The sequence below is a fragment of the Salminus brasiliensis genome, chromosome 16 (assembly GCF_030463535.1).
Source record: "Salminus brasiliensis chromosome 16, fSalBra1.hap2, whole genome shotgun sequence".
In the NCBI taxonomy this organism is placed as follows: domain Eukaryota; kingdom Metazoa; phylum Chordata; class Actinopteri; order Characiformes; family Bryconidae; genus Salminus; species Salminus brasiliensis.
The window spans coordinates 2678896-2696037 of NC_132893.1; the positions used below are offsets into that span (position 1 = coordinate 2678896).

The following is a 17142-nucleotide window of genomic DNA, read 5'->3' on the forward strand; positions in this document are numbered from 1 at the left end:
AGTGATCCTTTGAGGCAGGCCTTATGGGTACTACTTACTGAATGGGACCTTCTGAGACTAAACCTTAGTAACCCCTGGAGCCGCAGTGTTGGATAAAGCCATTTCCACTGTAGTCAGTCTTGAAGTGAGATACAAACATAAGGTATAAAGATCTCTTCAGAAGATTTGAGATTCCAGGATGGATATCCTTTGTTTAAAACAGCCAACAATCCATTAGAAGAAAGCAAATGCTCCACATCCTAAGGCATGATTGCTTGAAATAATTCCAAAGGACACTGCAATCCTGTTTTTGCAGTCTGTGGGAATAAAAACAAGCTGAAACATAGGCTCTGGCTTTCCACAGAATTGAACCACTATGTCCAACTAAAACCACTCAAAACCACAGCTTTGCTCAAAGCTCCTCTCAGGCTTCCTAGAAAACAACTGTGGAGTGGAGCAGGGTGGGAGGAGGAGAGAGAGAGTGAGTGAGTAAGCAAGTGAGAGAGTGAGTGGGGGAATGTTTGTGTGTAGAAGGAAAAAAAAGGGGGGGGGAGGAGGGGACAAGGCTGCAAGCGAACCAATGAGAAGAGCCGAGCCCAGAGCCGAGAGTGTGTGTTCTGCGTTCTAGGCACTGTCAATCTTTTGTCCCGGGCCTGAAGGAATTCAAGATTTATGGTGTAGCCCTAGGCCCCATCTGAAACTCTGAAGAGCAAAGGGTTTTTTTTGTGTTGGAACTTATTTGATTTGATTAAATTATAGGAAATGATTCAGGAAATGATTTCATGAAACCTTACAATCTCTCCATGTTCTACAAGTTTGAACCCATGAATCTTCTATTCTTCTACGCAGTTCCTATTCTTCTTGGTGTTTCACCCAGACTCTGCCAGGCCCCTGCAAGCAGCCCCACCACCGAACCCTCCTCACATCCTGCAGATGTACTCGTGACCCCCTCCCAAACTGCTTCCACATTCCTCTACTCGGCTCTGCTTCCGAGAAGTTCAGTGTTCGTATTCAGTGTTGCAAAAATGTCCCGGACACTTTTCCATAGGAGACGGCCTTGAGATAAGAGCAGAGGCTCCCAGAGCACTGAGTCCATTGTGTCGTCTGGTGGAGTTGGTCTAAACATTGCAGCATGGCCAAGGGCACGCCCCAGTCCGATTACTCCCCCTCTTTCACTCCCTCGGCAGGGTGAATGAACTGTGGTAAACCTTTCCCTGGAAGGAAGGGGTCTTGGGGAGGCTCATGCCAGAGAGGTGAATCACTACTCTCTCTCTCTCTCTCTCTCTCTTCTCCATTCCTTTCTCCAGCAAAAAAACATCTGCTTCAGAGACAGAGCCCATAGACTGAACTCTGTTTGGCTTACCAGAACTTCCAGTGCTTTACATCTTCACGCTGACCTGATGTGTTTAGTGCCATGTCTTCTCTAAGAGACCAACAGGATGGAGACATATGCAATGCTACTATGGTACTGACAGACCTCTGAAAGGAAGATATAGCACATTGGTGGGCAGCCAAGCACCAACAGAGGTGAGGTAGAGGTAGAAGTAGGGCCTCCATGGATTGCATTGTGTGCCTTGTGTGTGCCGGTGACCCTGTCAATGGTTCACCAGTTGGCCTTCCTCATGCCATATTTGGTTGGTATTGACAACTGGGGAAACCCCACAAGACTGTTCTGTCAGCTAGCCATCGCAGTTTGCCCCCTGCCAAAGAGGCTCAGGTTCTTAGGCTTGCCTGTTCATCCTGCGTCTTACTGTGCTAGCTAAAGCAACCTGGTTTAATCCAAGCAGTTGTATATCAGCATATCATCACAGTTATACTACAAGTGTGTATCAACCGAGTCAGACTACTGCTGACGTCCGAACGTCCCAACTTCCTGCCAAATTTTCATAAACAGGATATTAACTGGCAGTCCTGTCACTGTTGATTTAGGCAGCCTCACCCACAACAACACAACTACCAGCACTTCCCATTACTTCTGCAATCGTTCAACTGGGAACACAAAAAGCACTGCCAGTAGAACAGGCCGATAGGACAGCCACACGGTCATAGTGAACATCAGGGGTATAAAGCTGGACTGTGGAGTTCTCAATTCTCTGGAGTAATTTAGCTCCATCAAATATCTTTGGGATCAGCCAGAAATAAACATCCGTGGTAAGGCCAGTACTTGACCTCACTGATGCATTTGTGTAGTGTAAATGTTTTAGTTGTATTTTTTATATATTTTTTGTTATATATTTTTTATATTTTAAATTTTATTATTATATTTTTATATATATTTTATTATTATATTTTTATATTTGTTTTTTATTTTAAATAGGTTTTATTATATATCAAATTAATTCAATTGGAAATAAAAATAAAATTATATAATTCCAGAGTTCTGACAGATAGGCTATTAAATATAAAGAGGCATATATATATATATATATATATATATATATATATATATATATATATAAGCATGTTCTTTACAACCATCAACCATCTTTATTAGAAAAAAATCTTCTTAATAGAAATAACAGTCGTTCTTTTTAGCGGAGGTCACTAATACACAGACTGTGGTCCAGTTCTAGGACCTATCTGGACCTGGACCTTCAACTGACACACTGTTGATAACGTCTGAGACAGTTTAACCGGAATTACTGTTCCAGCCTTAACTGTACAGGCTAAGCGTTTCCATAAGAGGTTTTCCATAAGCAGTTTTATTAATTCAGTTTTATTGTTCACATTTGTCTTGAAAAGAGAAAAGAATTTTATTTATTTTGAGATATTTAAGGTCCTTGTGATTCAGAATTTGTCCAGTAAATATTGTTGAAATATACTGAATCGTAATTGAACTTGTAATTTAATTTGATTTACATAAAATGTTGATATAGCTACTAGGCTTGTAGTAAGTATACAAGATATGGCACTGAATCCTAATGCAAATTAGACATGATGATGTTCCAGACCTTGGCTTGAGTAAATGTCCTCTAACTGGACCTTACTGACCTTAAATCGCTTTTTAAGGCACCTTTATCAAGAGTGTATTGTGTAATGTGAAAAAAATCATATATAAATGTATAATATATGAACTATAATAACTCTCACTAAAGAGTCTGAAGATCATCATGTCCCTTGGGGTGTTGATCCATGCGTCAACCTATGAAGTGAACCGCGTTCTAGCCCATGTAGGGCTAACAGCAGCCCGAGTGGTCATTTTCCTCCACAATGCAGCTCACCCAGCGCTCGTTGCTTATCATCTGAGACAGAGCTAAGGCCGGGGCTGAGATACCGAAGTTGACAAAACATCACAGAAGGCATTTCCACTCCCTCTTAACATTCATTGTTTGCCTAAAACTCGAGTGTTCATGTTCTCATGGGAAAGGACTACTGGCTGACAGTGGCCGTCTGTTCACAACAGAAGACATTTCAGAGGTTTCTGCACAGGGTAATGACCCAAAATGACCCATAATAAAATATTGCATCATATAGTGGTGCGATGATTTACCGAATTCCAAACGAATTCCATTTGATAAGATGTAGGATATCATCTGGAAAAAGCCTTGCACCCTATTTCTGCTGGTTTCCCTTTGTGTTTTATAAAAATCTCACGATTGAACGGATACAAAAACAATTGAGAAAGCCATAACATTAGGACAACCTGCCAAAAAATTGAGTAGGCCCTCCTGGTGTCACCACAACAGATCTGCCCATTCCAGGCATGGACTCCACCAGATCTCTGAAGGTGCTTTGAAGGTGCTTTGATATCTGGCACCAAGACTAACGTTAGCAGCAGATCCTCCTCCTGTAAGTCCTGTAAGGACACCCTGTGAAGTGGGTGGGGCCTCCGAGAGTATCAATGAATCTTAGGTACCCATGACCCTGTCGCTGGTTCACTGGTTGTCTTTTGTTGGAGCCCTTTTGGTAGGTACTGACCACTGCACACCAGAAAACCCCCACAAGACCTGCCTGATGTTTCTGAGATGTTCTGACCTCATAGTTTTGATCTTGTCAAAGACGACAGTAGGTTTGCTACGACAGTGGCGCTACATTCTGCTTATCAGATATTCAACATTCGTGTTATGCTAACCATAAGCTAGAACACTAGCCACAAGCTAGCAAGCTTCAATGTGTTGTGATGAAACAGTCATGCTAGCTACAAGCCACAAGGCACATTACAGGTGAAAGCATTACACTGTACATGAAGAGGTCAAGAGAAGGGGAAGGACAGTGACTTACGTTGTACCAGCTTTGACTTTTCTGTTTGTTGGTGGTCCGGAACGAGGGAGGGGCGAAAGGAAACAAAAGCAACAAGCTGGTTAGACAGCAATCAAACAACCTAGGCTATAAATCTGTATAAACTGTAATGCACAAAATATGGGTTGTGTAAAGCATTTGGATCATACACGTACACACACACTGAGGCTAAGTGCAGTAAGCCATAAGGCTGAGCAGCAGCAGCAGGAGAAAGCTAAGAGGGTAAAAGGGGCAAAGGTATAGGCACAGTTCTACAAAGGGTTCATCTAAAGACAATATGAGTGTACACTAAAGTGGATGAATGAATGCCCATAATAGATTAGGACTCTCTGGAGCTGATCAACATCATGACAGTATCGGCACCATGCTGCCTAATGTCAGGCGTGGGCTAGAGGGGTATAAAGCCCCCCAGCATTGAGGAGCTGTGGAGCAGTGGAAGAACTGTGTTCTCTGGAATGATGGATGGTGGAGCTTCATCCAGTACTATTGGGATGAGTTGAGAAGTTGGGGGGTGGTGCAGTGGCGATCATCATCCAACATCCTGACCTCACTAATGCTACTGTTGCTGAATGCAATCCGATCCTCACAGCAATGCTCCTTCTCCTAAATCTAGCAGAAAGCCTTCTTCCCTGGACAATGGAGACAGTTACTCTAACAAAAGCAGAATCAGCTCTTTTAATATTCTTGATTTTGAAGAAAGAAACTAAGAATTAGCAGGTGTCCCAATACTTTTGTCCATATAGTGGTGCCCAAACATATATATATATATATATATATATATATATATACACACATATATATATATACACACACACACACACACACACATTATGTGTCTCTCATTAAAAGTCAATTTGTGGAAGGTCTTTCCTAGGGGATGCAACTGAGCCAATCAGCTGTGGGCATTATAGACCCATTTACCCATAAACATATTTTGGTCCAAAGCTAATATTCATACTAATTAAGTAAGTAATTTCCAGTAGTAATTAGTAGAAATGTGTTAATTAATAGAAATAGAAATTAATAAAAGTTCTGATGGCTTCACTGTTGTCGTATAATATGGGGCTGTTGTCAATCTTGGGAATGGCCTTGCACACACACCAAACCTCCACTAGAGGGCCACATCTTTCCTCTAAATTCCACAGCCATTCAGTCCTGCAGCAATGAGGAAACACAGCCACTCTCCTCACTGACAATTAATGGCTAATTCCTTTCCTCTCCTGATTAAGGGACTATCACTCAAAGCGGCAGGGTTTTGGGGGGGCAAACAACATAAAAAGGAGCTGCTTACTTTAATCAGGTTTAGTGTGTCGTACTGGAGGGGAAATATGCAAAGCAAAAAGTCAAGTGAGCGGTGGACGTAAGCGATGAGATGACCTGAGATCATAAACAGAAACTGGTGAACTTTAGAGGAGGCTAGGGGATGGAGTTCGTAATATGGATGGATGAATAGGAACACGCTGGAAAACACTGCCTGACCGGTGGGGTTCATATATGACCATTGACGCTTCTTGGAATAACACTCCTTGCAAGTCTATGCAGGTTGAGGCCAGTTGTCATGAAAGGCTTATGTAGGGGATATGTAGTCTTATAGAACCAACCGGTCGATGAAGTGTCAAATTAAGGCACGAAAGACTGAAGGGGTTAAAAAAGCAGCTGAAAAGCGGATGCCTCTCTATTGAAAGGCTGAAACACTGGTGGGGTTCATAATTAAGCCTTTTCTGACGTAAACCTACGTAAACATTTATAAAGGTTTATTAGTATTATGACACTTTCTCAATTTGATAGGATGTTTTTTTTATTAATTATTCATAATAATAATATTTATTCATAGACACTTTTGTAATAAGCATTTATAAAGGTTTATTACAACAAGCAATGGTTATCATCACACTTACTTATCATGTAATAAAAATGTAACTGCTTGTTACATTTCCAAAGGACACTCTTGGCACCATGCCTCCTAATACCAGGCTTGGGCTAGAGGGGTATAAAGCCCCCCAGCATTGAGGAGCTGTGGAGCAGTGGAAGAACTGTGTTCTCTGGAATGATGGATGGCGGTGCTCCATCCAGTACTTTTGGAAGGAGTTGGGGAGTTAAGTTGGGGATAAATGAGGTGGAATGGCGACCATCCAACATCCTGAACTCGCTAGCGCGCTTGTCACTGAATGCAATCAAATCCTCACAGCAATGCTCACTCTAAAATCTAGTAGAAAGCCTTTCTCCCTGGACAGTAGAGGGAGTTACTCCAACAGAAGCAGGATGATGTCTTTTTAATAACAAGTAGGTGTCCCAATACTTTTGTCCATATAGTGTATGCTGCATTACTGTAATACAGCATTACTGTTATTGCATGGGCTTATTCATGTGTAATTACACAGTTATTACTCATGTGTTATAAACTGCGACTGAAGACTGAAGGGGTTAAAAAAAAAGCTAATGCCTCTCTACTGAAAGGCCGAATTACGCACCCCCACCCCTCCCCATCCCCCCTTATATGGAAAAACCTTAAAAAAAAAAATATGTCCAACCTTATCTTCAGTCTAAATTAGTCAGATTGCCTTAGAGGTGCCAGACGGCTGAACACACACTCATATCAAACAATAATTAGAGGTCAGTAAAAAGCAGAGCTGTCCTGTAGCTACGTTTATTCAGTGTGTGTGTGTGTGTGTGTGTGTGTGTATGTATGTGTGTGTTTATAAAGCAGCAGTCACAGCAGTGCTCACGTGTGGACTGTGAGCGGAGCAGCAGTGAGGATCACGTGAGGCCCATTTTTTGGCTTGTGTCCTCTGGGTGCACCATCCAAGCATCGTTACACACACACCACTGGTGCTGCTCCAATCAGATGCAGAGACGCAGCAGTGGGCGGGTCAGCTAACATGTATCTCTACAAATCACTGTGTGTGTGTGTGTGTGTGTGTGTGTGTTCAGGTAGGAAACAGTGTGTACAAATAGACATATTGTATACATATACAGATTATTACACATATATATGGGATATATGGGATATGGGTCGAATTATATATATATATATATATATATATATATATATATATATAGAGAGAGAGAGAGAGAGAGAGAGAGATGGAGCTGCACAAGGATGGAGGAGGGGTGTGTGAGGGGGTTACAGTGCAGTGAGGATCTCGTTGGATGTGTGGACAATTTGTGGGTCGCAAAGCAGATACAGTTAAAGATTGGCTAAAAGGACTAAGTGCATTTGGACGTGGCCAAAGGCCATAGTGTGAAGGAGCTGAACCTGCAGGTGTACGGAAGCTTACGGTCATACGGGTCTACCAGCAGTGGCAGAAACCCCAGTCTACGGGAGATTCTCCTCATTTTCCTCATTCTAGAGCAGAAGTGAGCAAAGGCCTCTCATGTGCCGCTCTGCTCCATATGTTGATGGTCTGAGGTTCCCTGTGGAGAGTTCTTTCAGACGTTGGTGGTGACGGGCCTGCGCTGACTACTAGAAGCAGTTCTTGCTGGTAAGAGACGGGATTTTCATTTACAAGCCACAAAATTTCGTCTTTCGGCCACAATTCTGAAGAGATTCTGAATTTCCTGTAGATTGGGATTTCTGCCACTGTACCAACTGTCGCACACCCCGCAGATATTTCTAGCCAGATCATCCTCGTGCAGTGCTCCCTGGCCAAAAATGTATATATACATATATGGGATATATTAATACATATAGGCAATTACTTATATACACAATATACACTACACATGGGACCTATTACACTATTACACAGCGATACAAATAACTATGGGATATATATATATATATATATATATATATATATATGTGTGTGTGTGTGTGTGTGTGTGTTTTATTGAATGTTTAACATTAAGGTTTAACATATAAATTATACATTCATTGTCCGTTCCAGACTCCATTAGGAACCCACCTTGCACTGCCTCCTCTTTATTATCTTTTTTTGTTGTCCAGTTTCCAGTCCAGTTGCTGCACAGTATTTCAAGCCTCTGCTACCCCATTCATCAGTGGTCAGTTCCTGGCCACAGGACCACTGAGGATCAATTATTATTCCTTAGGTGGTGGACCACTCTCTGCACAGCAATGACCCTGACACGGTAGCGTGTGGATGTGTGTGGTAGTGTGTATGTTTGCAGCACTGGTCCGAGAGCACTTCAGTGTTACTGCTTGGTGGAAGGTTGGTCTGCCTCCCACAAATATCCAGACAAGACTGGCTCTGTGGTCAGAAACTGGCCACTAATGAATGCCTTAACGGGACGGGTAATTCACACTGTGCATCAGCAGATGGGCGACAGCCTCTACCTGAACAGTGGCAAGGTGGAGCTACGAGGAGGGGCTTCCGATAATGCATCCAGAACACAGCCAGCAGTGTCTCCGACACTGACGGAGGGTACGTTAGCTTTAGCAGGGGACGTATTTTTGAAGTTTGGCCTGACCGGATGAGTGCAAATAGAATCAGACAATGACCTCAATGGGACACATTAGCATTTGTAACTGAAAGCATGTCAGCGGAGGCAGAGGGCTAGAGGCCACGGTGGTATCGAACTGTAAAAGGGTGAAAATATGAGCAAATATCGAATGGCTTGAGCTGAGGATAGAAGGGGGGCTTGTATGGGTGAATTCCTAACTATCTATAAGTAAATAAACCTAAATTATACCATCTGAAGGTTGCTGTAACATAGGGCTGTCTTAATTAATGATTAATCAATTAAACTTGATAACATGATTAAACTGATGATGACAATTTACCTTCTTGATGAGGGTCAGTTCTCCTACTGTTGTCTCTTCTCAGCTATTTCAGCTTAATATATTTACCCCTTAATTAGCCAGGACCTACCAATAGGCCCAGGCCTTCATGCATTCCGCTTATAAAGGGAGAACATTGAGTTTTGCTTGCACTACATGGACAAAAGTATTGGGACACATGCTCATTCACTGCTCTTCCGAAATTAATTTTTTTTTTACTATCTCTACTGTCCAGGGACGAAGGCTTTTTTACTAAATTGTAGACAACTATCACCCCAACTCATCCCAAAAGTATTGGCGGGAGCATTATCCATCATTCCAGAGAACATTCCAGAGAACACAGTTCTTCCACTGCTCCACAGCTCCTCAATGCTGGGGGGCTTTATACCCCTCTACTAGCCCACGCCTGGCATTAGGCGGCAGCATGGTGCCAATAGGTTCATGTATTTTTTTCTGCACTAGAGAGTCCTATTCTTTTGGCAATACTTCTTCTCTACAGGGACTGGACAAGTTGTGTGTATGTGTGCATTCGCACATCTGTGTCAGTAGAGGGTGCTTAAACTTGTAGTGTATGTCGTTTATGCTGTCTTCTGAGTTATGTACTGTATATATTTGTATATAGGTGATGTTGGTGATGGAGTATTGTTTATTATTAGGCCAAATCCTGCTGAGAACGCTGGTGAAACCTTGTTTCCCGCATGGGAAAGCAAATTCCTAACATTTTTAATGAATAACTTCAGTAAGAGTGAGCTTTTGGAGGCCTTAACCTCTTCAGATATCTGTTTCCATGCACCAATCAACTCTGAGCTAGCTGAATTGGTACTGCCACTTAGCCCACCAGCTTGCAGCTCCGCCTAGCACTGGCAATGCTCCCGACACTAAGAGGTAAGGACTCAACCCTGTCTCCTCCGACACATGCGAAGCCAGCCACCTCCTCTTTTCAGGGCAGCCGGCACGCTAGAAGGAATGCGGCGGATCCCCAGCTTCATCGCACTAGCTGCACGGCCAATTGTGCTCTCTCTGACTCCGGCCACTGATGGCAAAGCGGCATGGCTCGGGATTCGAACTTGCGACCCTTGGGCCACCGCTGAGCCACTCAGAACCCCTGAACTTAAGCATTTAATCGTGCAGCACATTTAAAAATGTGTACAAATTTCCCATCAGGAATAACTGATGAACCAGTGATGAGTGAAGAGGGACCACCCTGCTGTAACAGAATAGCTTTAATACGTTAAGGGTCAGGGTTAGTGGACAGGGGAAAGCCAGTGTTGATTGGATTAGGATGCAAGGGGGGCGGGACGGCGGGCATCAGTCACACAGCCGATAAGGACACACACTCACAGCGAAGAAAGAGAGCAGAAAAAGTGTGATGCTTACTTTGGAAAGTCTCTTGTGTGACTAGCATGCATGAGGAGAAGAACAAAGAAATCAGGAAATAAAAAAACAAAAAAAATATGAACACAAACCAATTAAATCAAATACTGAGCAGAACAGAAACGCAGAATGAGCTGAAACAGTTTCAGTGACAAACATTCCAGTTCAGAGAGAGAGAGAGAGAGAGGACTGTATGAGCGAGAGACACTGTGACATATGTGAAGTGGTGTTTATTCTGCATGGGGTGCCGATGATGGTGGAATGATCATGCTTTTAAACAGAGTCGTATGGAACATGGAAATATTCCCTGGGGGAAACCGAGCTACACAGTCACGCCATTAACAAGCTGAAAACAACAAGCTCTGGTAAATTTCCCATCGGACTAATAAAAATGATTTCATGAACTTTACAGTTTCAGAAAAATCATAAATATGTAAAAAAAAAAAACACTTCACAGTAGGGCAGTGTTCACAAGGCTACTTATTGCAACAAGGCCTGACTAATACTGGCCAATCGATACCCTACTTGATCAAACCTGGCTGGTACTGGCCAGTCTGTGCACAACCTGATCAGGTCCGACTGTCCGATCCAATCCTGACTGATATTGGCCAACCTACACCTGACTTGATCAATCCTGAGTGGTACTGCCCAACCTGTACCCAACCCAATCAGGCTTGACTGCTACTGCCCAACCTGTACCCAACCCAATCAGGCTTGACTGGTACTGCCCAACCTGTACCCAACCCAATCAGGCTTGACTGGTACTGGCCAATCTGTTCCCAAGACAATCAGGCCCAATTGGTACTGACTAACCTGTAACCGACCCGATCAGGCTTGACTGCTATTGGCCAACCTGTACCCAACCCAATCATGTCCGACTGGCCAACCTGTACCAGACATGATCGGGCCTGACTGGTACTGGCCAAACTCAACCCAACCTGATCAGGCTCGACTAGTACTGGCAAACTTGAACCCAACTTGATCAATCCCAAATTTTACTGGCCATTGGGCCCGAATGGTACCGTTCAACCTGTACCATGATGAATCATGATGAAAAACAGCAGCCTTGTGGGAATACACCTTTATGCACCTTTATGTAGGTTTATGTCAGGTGTCACAAAGAGCTTGTGCAGGTGCCTGACAGCTTTATGAACACTGCCCTTTCCTGCTAGCTGTGACACTTTACAGTAGGGCAGTGTTCATGAGGCTACTTATGGCAATAAGGCTGTTGGCTGACAGTAGTTTTAACCGACTGTTACTGTATACTCGATACTGTATACTCGTGTTAGCCAATCTGTACCCAAGCTGATCAGATCTGAGCGGTACTGACCAATCTGGACCCGACTTGATCAGTCCTGTACCAGCCTGTATCTAACCTGATCAGGCCTGAGTGGTATAGCTTTAAGAACACTGCCCTTTAGACAGCTGTGCAGTAGTTTATAAAGAAATAATATTCGATCAATATCAGCTGATACACAAGATTTTAATATCAGTTTTGGTATCTGAGAAGAAACGGTGGTCTTGTGCCATCTGTAGTATAAGCTGATCGGTACCCTAAATTTGGAGACAACAAAAAAAAATTGCTAATATGAGATCAATTTTATTTATTATTATACATATAAAAAAAGACTGGTATATGATGCTAGTGTTCATTTAAAAGAAAGAAGATCCAATCAAATTAACATCTAGGATGACATGTATTGAAAAAGTGCAGAGGCTTTATTTTTAATCATTTTGTAATAAAAAAAAATTATGTCATAATTAATTAATAATTATTAATGGAATGATTAAAAATTAGATATTGTAATAATGTTAATAATAATAAATTAATGAATAATATTATTAGTTTTCAAACTTTTGAATGGCAGTGCACACAACCATTTTGTCCCGGTGTGTATTTTGTGTGTGTGTGTGTGTCTGTGTGAAGTATGCGGATGCTGACCTTGGAGTTCTTGCCGCCGCTGCGGGTGCTGGTGTGGACGGACTGGCTGTAGGTGCGCTGGACGGCCTGCTCAGGGGTGGAGGGGGATTTGTCGGAGGAGTGATCAGAGCCCTTCTCCACCATGTTCTCTCCCTCAGGGCTCTGGGGGGTGGGCGAGCGAGAGCGTTTGCGGAGGACGGGCGAGCAAGTGGGTGTGCTCCGGTTCGAGTTACTGGCAGTGCTGAGGGGAGAGAAAAAGAGGGAGACGGGTCAGTCGTCTCCTGAAAGGCAGGAACATACAGCTTGAATGAGCTGAACGTCCAGACAGCTTTTAGCTTCTGCAGCTGGGTCTAATGATCCTCTCATCCACAGGAAGCCGAGGAGACCTGACAGGAGTGAAGAACAGACATCGCGACTAACATCGTAGGAAAAGGCTACTGCTACCATGTTCAGGATTCATGTCCAATACACACAATCCCTTTCTCAGGGTTAAAATACAGAGCTAACTTTCATCTGACAGAGAGTGGAGTCAGCACAGCCTCAAATAAAGGAATGGATAAAGTCCTGAAGGAGTGCGTTTGAGTGGACCACAGCTCACAAGAGTGCAGACCTGCCTCAACACACTTAACGTCTAGATAATAATAATAATAATAATCATAATAATCATAATAATCATAATCATAATAATCATGATGATGCTGCTATTATCCCGATTAACAAATACAATTATTATTATAATGATTGTTATTCTTACTTTCATACTATACTATTACTGCTGCTGCTGCTTCTGCTACTGTTACAACTATTACTATTACTATTGCTATTACTACTACTATTACTACTACTACAACTACTACTACTACTACTATTGCTCCTATTACTACTACTACTACTACTGCTGCTACTACTATTGCTCCTATTACTACTACTACTGCTGCTGCTGCTACTACTGCTGCTACTGGTATTACCACTACTGCTACTACTACTACTACTATTGCTCCTATTACTACTACTACTATTACTACTACTACTACTACTATTGCTCCTATTACTACTACTACTACTACTACTATTGCTCCTATTACTACTACTACTACTACTATTGCTCCTATTACTACTACTACTATTACTATTGCTCCTATTACTACTACTACTACTACTATTGCTCCTATTACTACTACTACTACTACTACTATTGCTCCTATTACTACTACTACTACTACTATTGCTCCTATTACTACTACTACTATTACTATTGCTCCTATTACTACTACTACTACTACTATTGCTCCTATTACTACTACTACTACTACTATTACTACTATTGCTCCTATTACTACTACTACTATTACTATTGCTCCTATTACTACTACTACTACTACTACTACTACTATTGCTCCTATTACTACTACTACTACTACTATTACTACTATTGCTCCTATTACTACTACTACTACTACTGCTACTACTATTGCTCCTATTACTACTACTACTACTACTACTATTGCTCCTATTACTACTACTACTACTACTACAACTGCTACTACTGTTACTATTACTACTGCTGCTGCTGCTGCTTCTACTACTACTATTACTACTATTACTAGTACTACTACTACTGCTGCTGCTACTACTACTATTGCACCTATTACTACTACTACTACTGCTAGTGCTACTACTACTACTGCTTCGACTATTGTTACTACATCTGCTACTACTACTGCTTCTATTACTAATAATAATAATACTACTACTACTGTTACTACTAATAATAAGGCTAAATGATCCCTAATTAATAACAGTACTACAGATTACTATTCATATTACCACTACCACAACAACTACTACTAATATTAATAATAACAATGATAATCATTTTACAATATTCATACTTCATGACATTTAGAATTACATTCATCATATCAAAATTTACAAACATTTAAATAAAATGTCAAAATATGACTTCAATAATATGCATCATTGTTTTGTTATTGTAAAGATTGTACACAGTGTACAGTTGCAGTTGGTTTTGCTGTTTTGCTGTTGTTATAATAACAACACTGATAGCCAGGCAGTGAAGACCACCAAAGGCCAGGGCCTTATAAGCCCCCAAAAACTGCACGTTCACCTCTGCTCTGTCAGCTCACAGGAATGCAGGCAGACTGACGTTTCACACCGAGCTGTGGACACACCGCGCCAACACAATGGCCATGGACTCAAACAATGAGGGGCTTCAGTTTGAGAGAGGGTCCTGTGTTATACTGTACTTAAACTGTTCCCATTACAGATGTTAACGATGTCTATGTCAGGAAAGCCAAAGAGAAACCACACCACAGCCTCACTGCAGCACTGTACGTCCAAAAGTCTGTGGACACCCCTTTTAATGAATGCATTTAGCTAGTTTAAGTTGCACCCATTGCTGCAGACAGAGATGTGCAAATGCACACATACACAGCTTGTTTAGTTCATGCCAAAAAATATGACTCTCTGGAGCAAATAATTAAACATGAACCTATTGTGGCACCGTTCATAATGCCAGGCGTGAGCCTACCTAGCTCACGATGGTGGTGATGCTCCATGCAGTACTTTTGGGATGAGTTAGGGAGTTGGGGACAGTGATTCGAAAAATGAATGAGCAGGTGTCCCAATACATTTGTCCATTTTGCTCCCAATCCCCGATTTTTCTACCTTGTGCAGACCTCTGTCAGCACCTTGGGGTGGGTAGATCCCCTCTCACAGCTGTGTCCTCAATCACGCCCAACCACAGAAAGGGCATCAGGTTCAGCCTTAATTATTAATGGACTGTACGCGAACCCAGAGCTGGCAGACCGAGAGCTGCATGAGATAAAAGAGGACCTGGGGGCGGAGGGGAAGGTGTTCTGTTATCAATATGGTGTGTAACCCTCTGGAGCCTTCTTAAATTCGCCTGTCAAGGCACTATTTTTTAGATCATACCCACATGTTTAAAAGCAAAGCTCTCTATAAAGAGACCCCATGCAACCCGGGGCACTGAGTGAAGGTATACCCTGACACTAAACATGAATAACTTTTGAAATTCTTCATATTTTCTGTAAAAAACATCCCTTTACTCATGTGGGCGAATTGTTCTGGTGCTTAAAACAGGTTTACCAGAGTCTTAGCTTCACTAAAGCAGTGGAATGTCTGAAAAATGTCTAGATAAGCCATTCTGAGGTCCATTGGTCAGTTTCACACAAACACCAATTACAAATACAGTGACCTTTATTCATTCAAAACCCGCCCCCAACACCCAAATAACTTAAATAGCCCTGCCTATGTTTATCAGGGCTCTAAGGGCAGTAAATCGGTCCTGTCTAGACTAGACTGTCCAACATAGTGCTCAACCTCTCTGTCTTCCCACCTTCATGAGCAAACCCTTGTCTCTAGGTGGCGCCCTGGCGGAGGACCCAAGGCATTAAACTCCAGCCCCTGCCTCCTCACCATCACAGTTGAAGCATTAAGATTTCCCTGTACTGGAACTGAAAAAGTTTAGGCCAACCTCTGAAAAACAACCCTGTAGCATTATCCCTCCTCCACCAAACTTTACAATTTGCACACTGCAGTGACTAACGTTCTCCTGGCCTTCACCTAACCTAGACTCGTCCATCAGACTGCCAGATAGAGACATCATTGTGATTCGTCAGTCCACAGAGCACATTTCCACAGCTCCAGAGTCCAGTCATCCCACGCTTGCCATTGTGTTTGGGGATGAAAGGCTTGCATGCAGATTCTCGGCCATGGAGACCCATGCTACGGAGATCCCAGTTGATGTTAATGCCAGAGAAAGGTTTGAAGCTCTGCAGTTACTGAGTCAGTTGGAGGCTTTTCTGCACTGTGCTCTGAGGAGCTCAGCACTCGGCCCTGACCCCGCTCTGTAACTTTACGTGGTCCATATAGCGTAGATACTCCAAATACTAAATAGAGAAGTTCACACACTGCATTCACACATACAAAAGGTCACGGGGTCTGATACTACGGTACTGAGTGAGATAAAGCGCTGCGGTGGAGCTCATGGACAGGTATCACATCACATCCATATTCTCTGAAGTGCTGAGGAACATCAGCAGCTCGCGCTTTGATTAAGCTCCAGCGGGGGAACAGCAGGCTTCTGTTACAGGAGATTAGGAGATCGTATTCAGAGTGGCTCCATTAGCATACAGCAGGACCGCATGTCATACGGAGGCCAGAGATCGGACCAACATAGTCAATAAGAGCACTGTAGTAATTATTCCATAACTACAGTGACTGCAGTGCAAATAAGCTGACTTATGAATAAGGTAAGACATGTTTGGATTGGTGGATCCTAATAAGTTAAATCACCCCACCTGGTCAAAATATATTGTATAATGCACTCCCCCATCCCACCCCACCCATATAGCAGTTATGCAAGCCACAGTGGGAAGACGGTTATTTATGTTCACTCAAACATGTTCTCTCTATTTTTACCGTATTCGCGGAATTTAAAGGCCCAGGGATTCGTGTTCATCCCTGCCGGGCCGAGTGGGAGGTGCTAGAGATCGTGTGTGTGTGTGTGTGTGTGTGTGTGTGTGCACAAGTATGTTTGTGCATGGTGTGTCATTACTAAACACCATCATCGTGACGTGTAGGTCACTGTGGTCGTCCACTCCATAAAACCATGGGGTATTGTGATTCACCGGTAGAAGCACAGCAGAGCCCCTTAAATGCAGAATCACATCCACATCCACCAGTGTGCTTCTGTATAAGCCTGTAGAAACCTGACCTGACCCGAAACTGACCCGAGCCTGACCAAAGGCGTCCGAAACATCACACCAGGAAAAATACAGTGATAATACAGAACTGCAAAAGTGCATTTCCTGAAGGAACCCCAGAACGGCGGTGCAGCATCAGGGGT

At 42.8% G+C, this 17142-nt stretch overlaps 1 protein-coding gene across 9 annotated transcripts in view; it reads right to left on the reverse strand.

Annotated features, from left to right (window-relative positions):
- The window catches only part of gramd1ba (GRAM domain containing 1Ba), an 86935-nt gene that overhangs the window by 18267 nt on the left and 51526 nt on the right, over window positions 1–17142 (reverse strand). For 6 of the 9 annotated variants that reach the window (XM_072658109.1, XM_072658105.1, XM_072658108.1 and 3 more), the window contains 3 exons: window positions 12273–12492; window positions 10334–10354; window positions 4201–4221 (listed from right to left, as the gene is read on the reverse strand). In XM_072658109.1, the coding sequence (XP_072514210.1) occupies window positions 4201–4221; window positions 10334–10354; window positions 12273–12492 (262 nt within the window). The remainder of the gene's footprint in view (window positions 1–4200; window positions 4222–10333; window positions 10355–12272; window positions 12493–17142) is intronic. The other 3 variants (XM_072658107.1, XM_072658110.1, XM_072658113.1) reach the window with 1 other exon arrangement.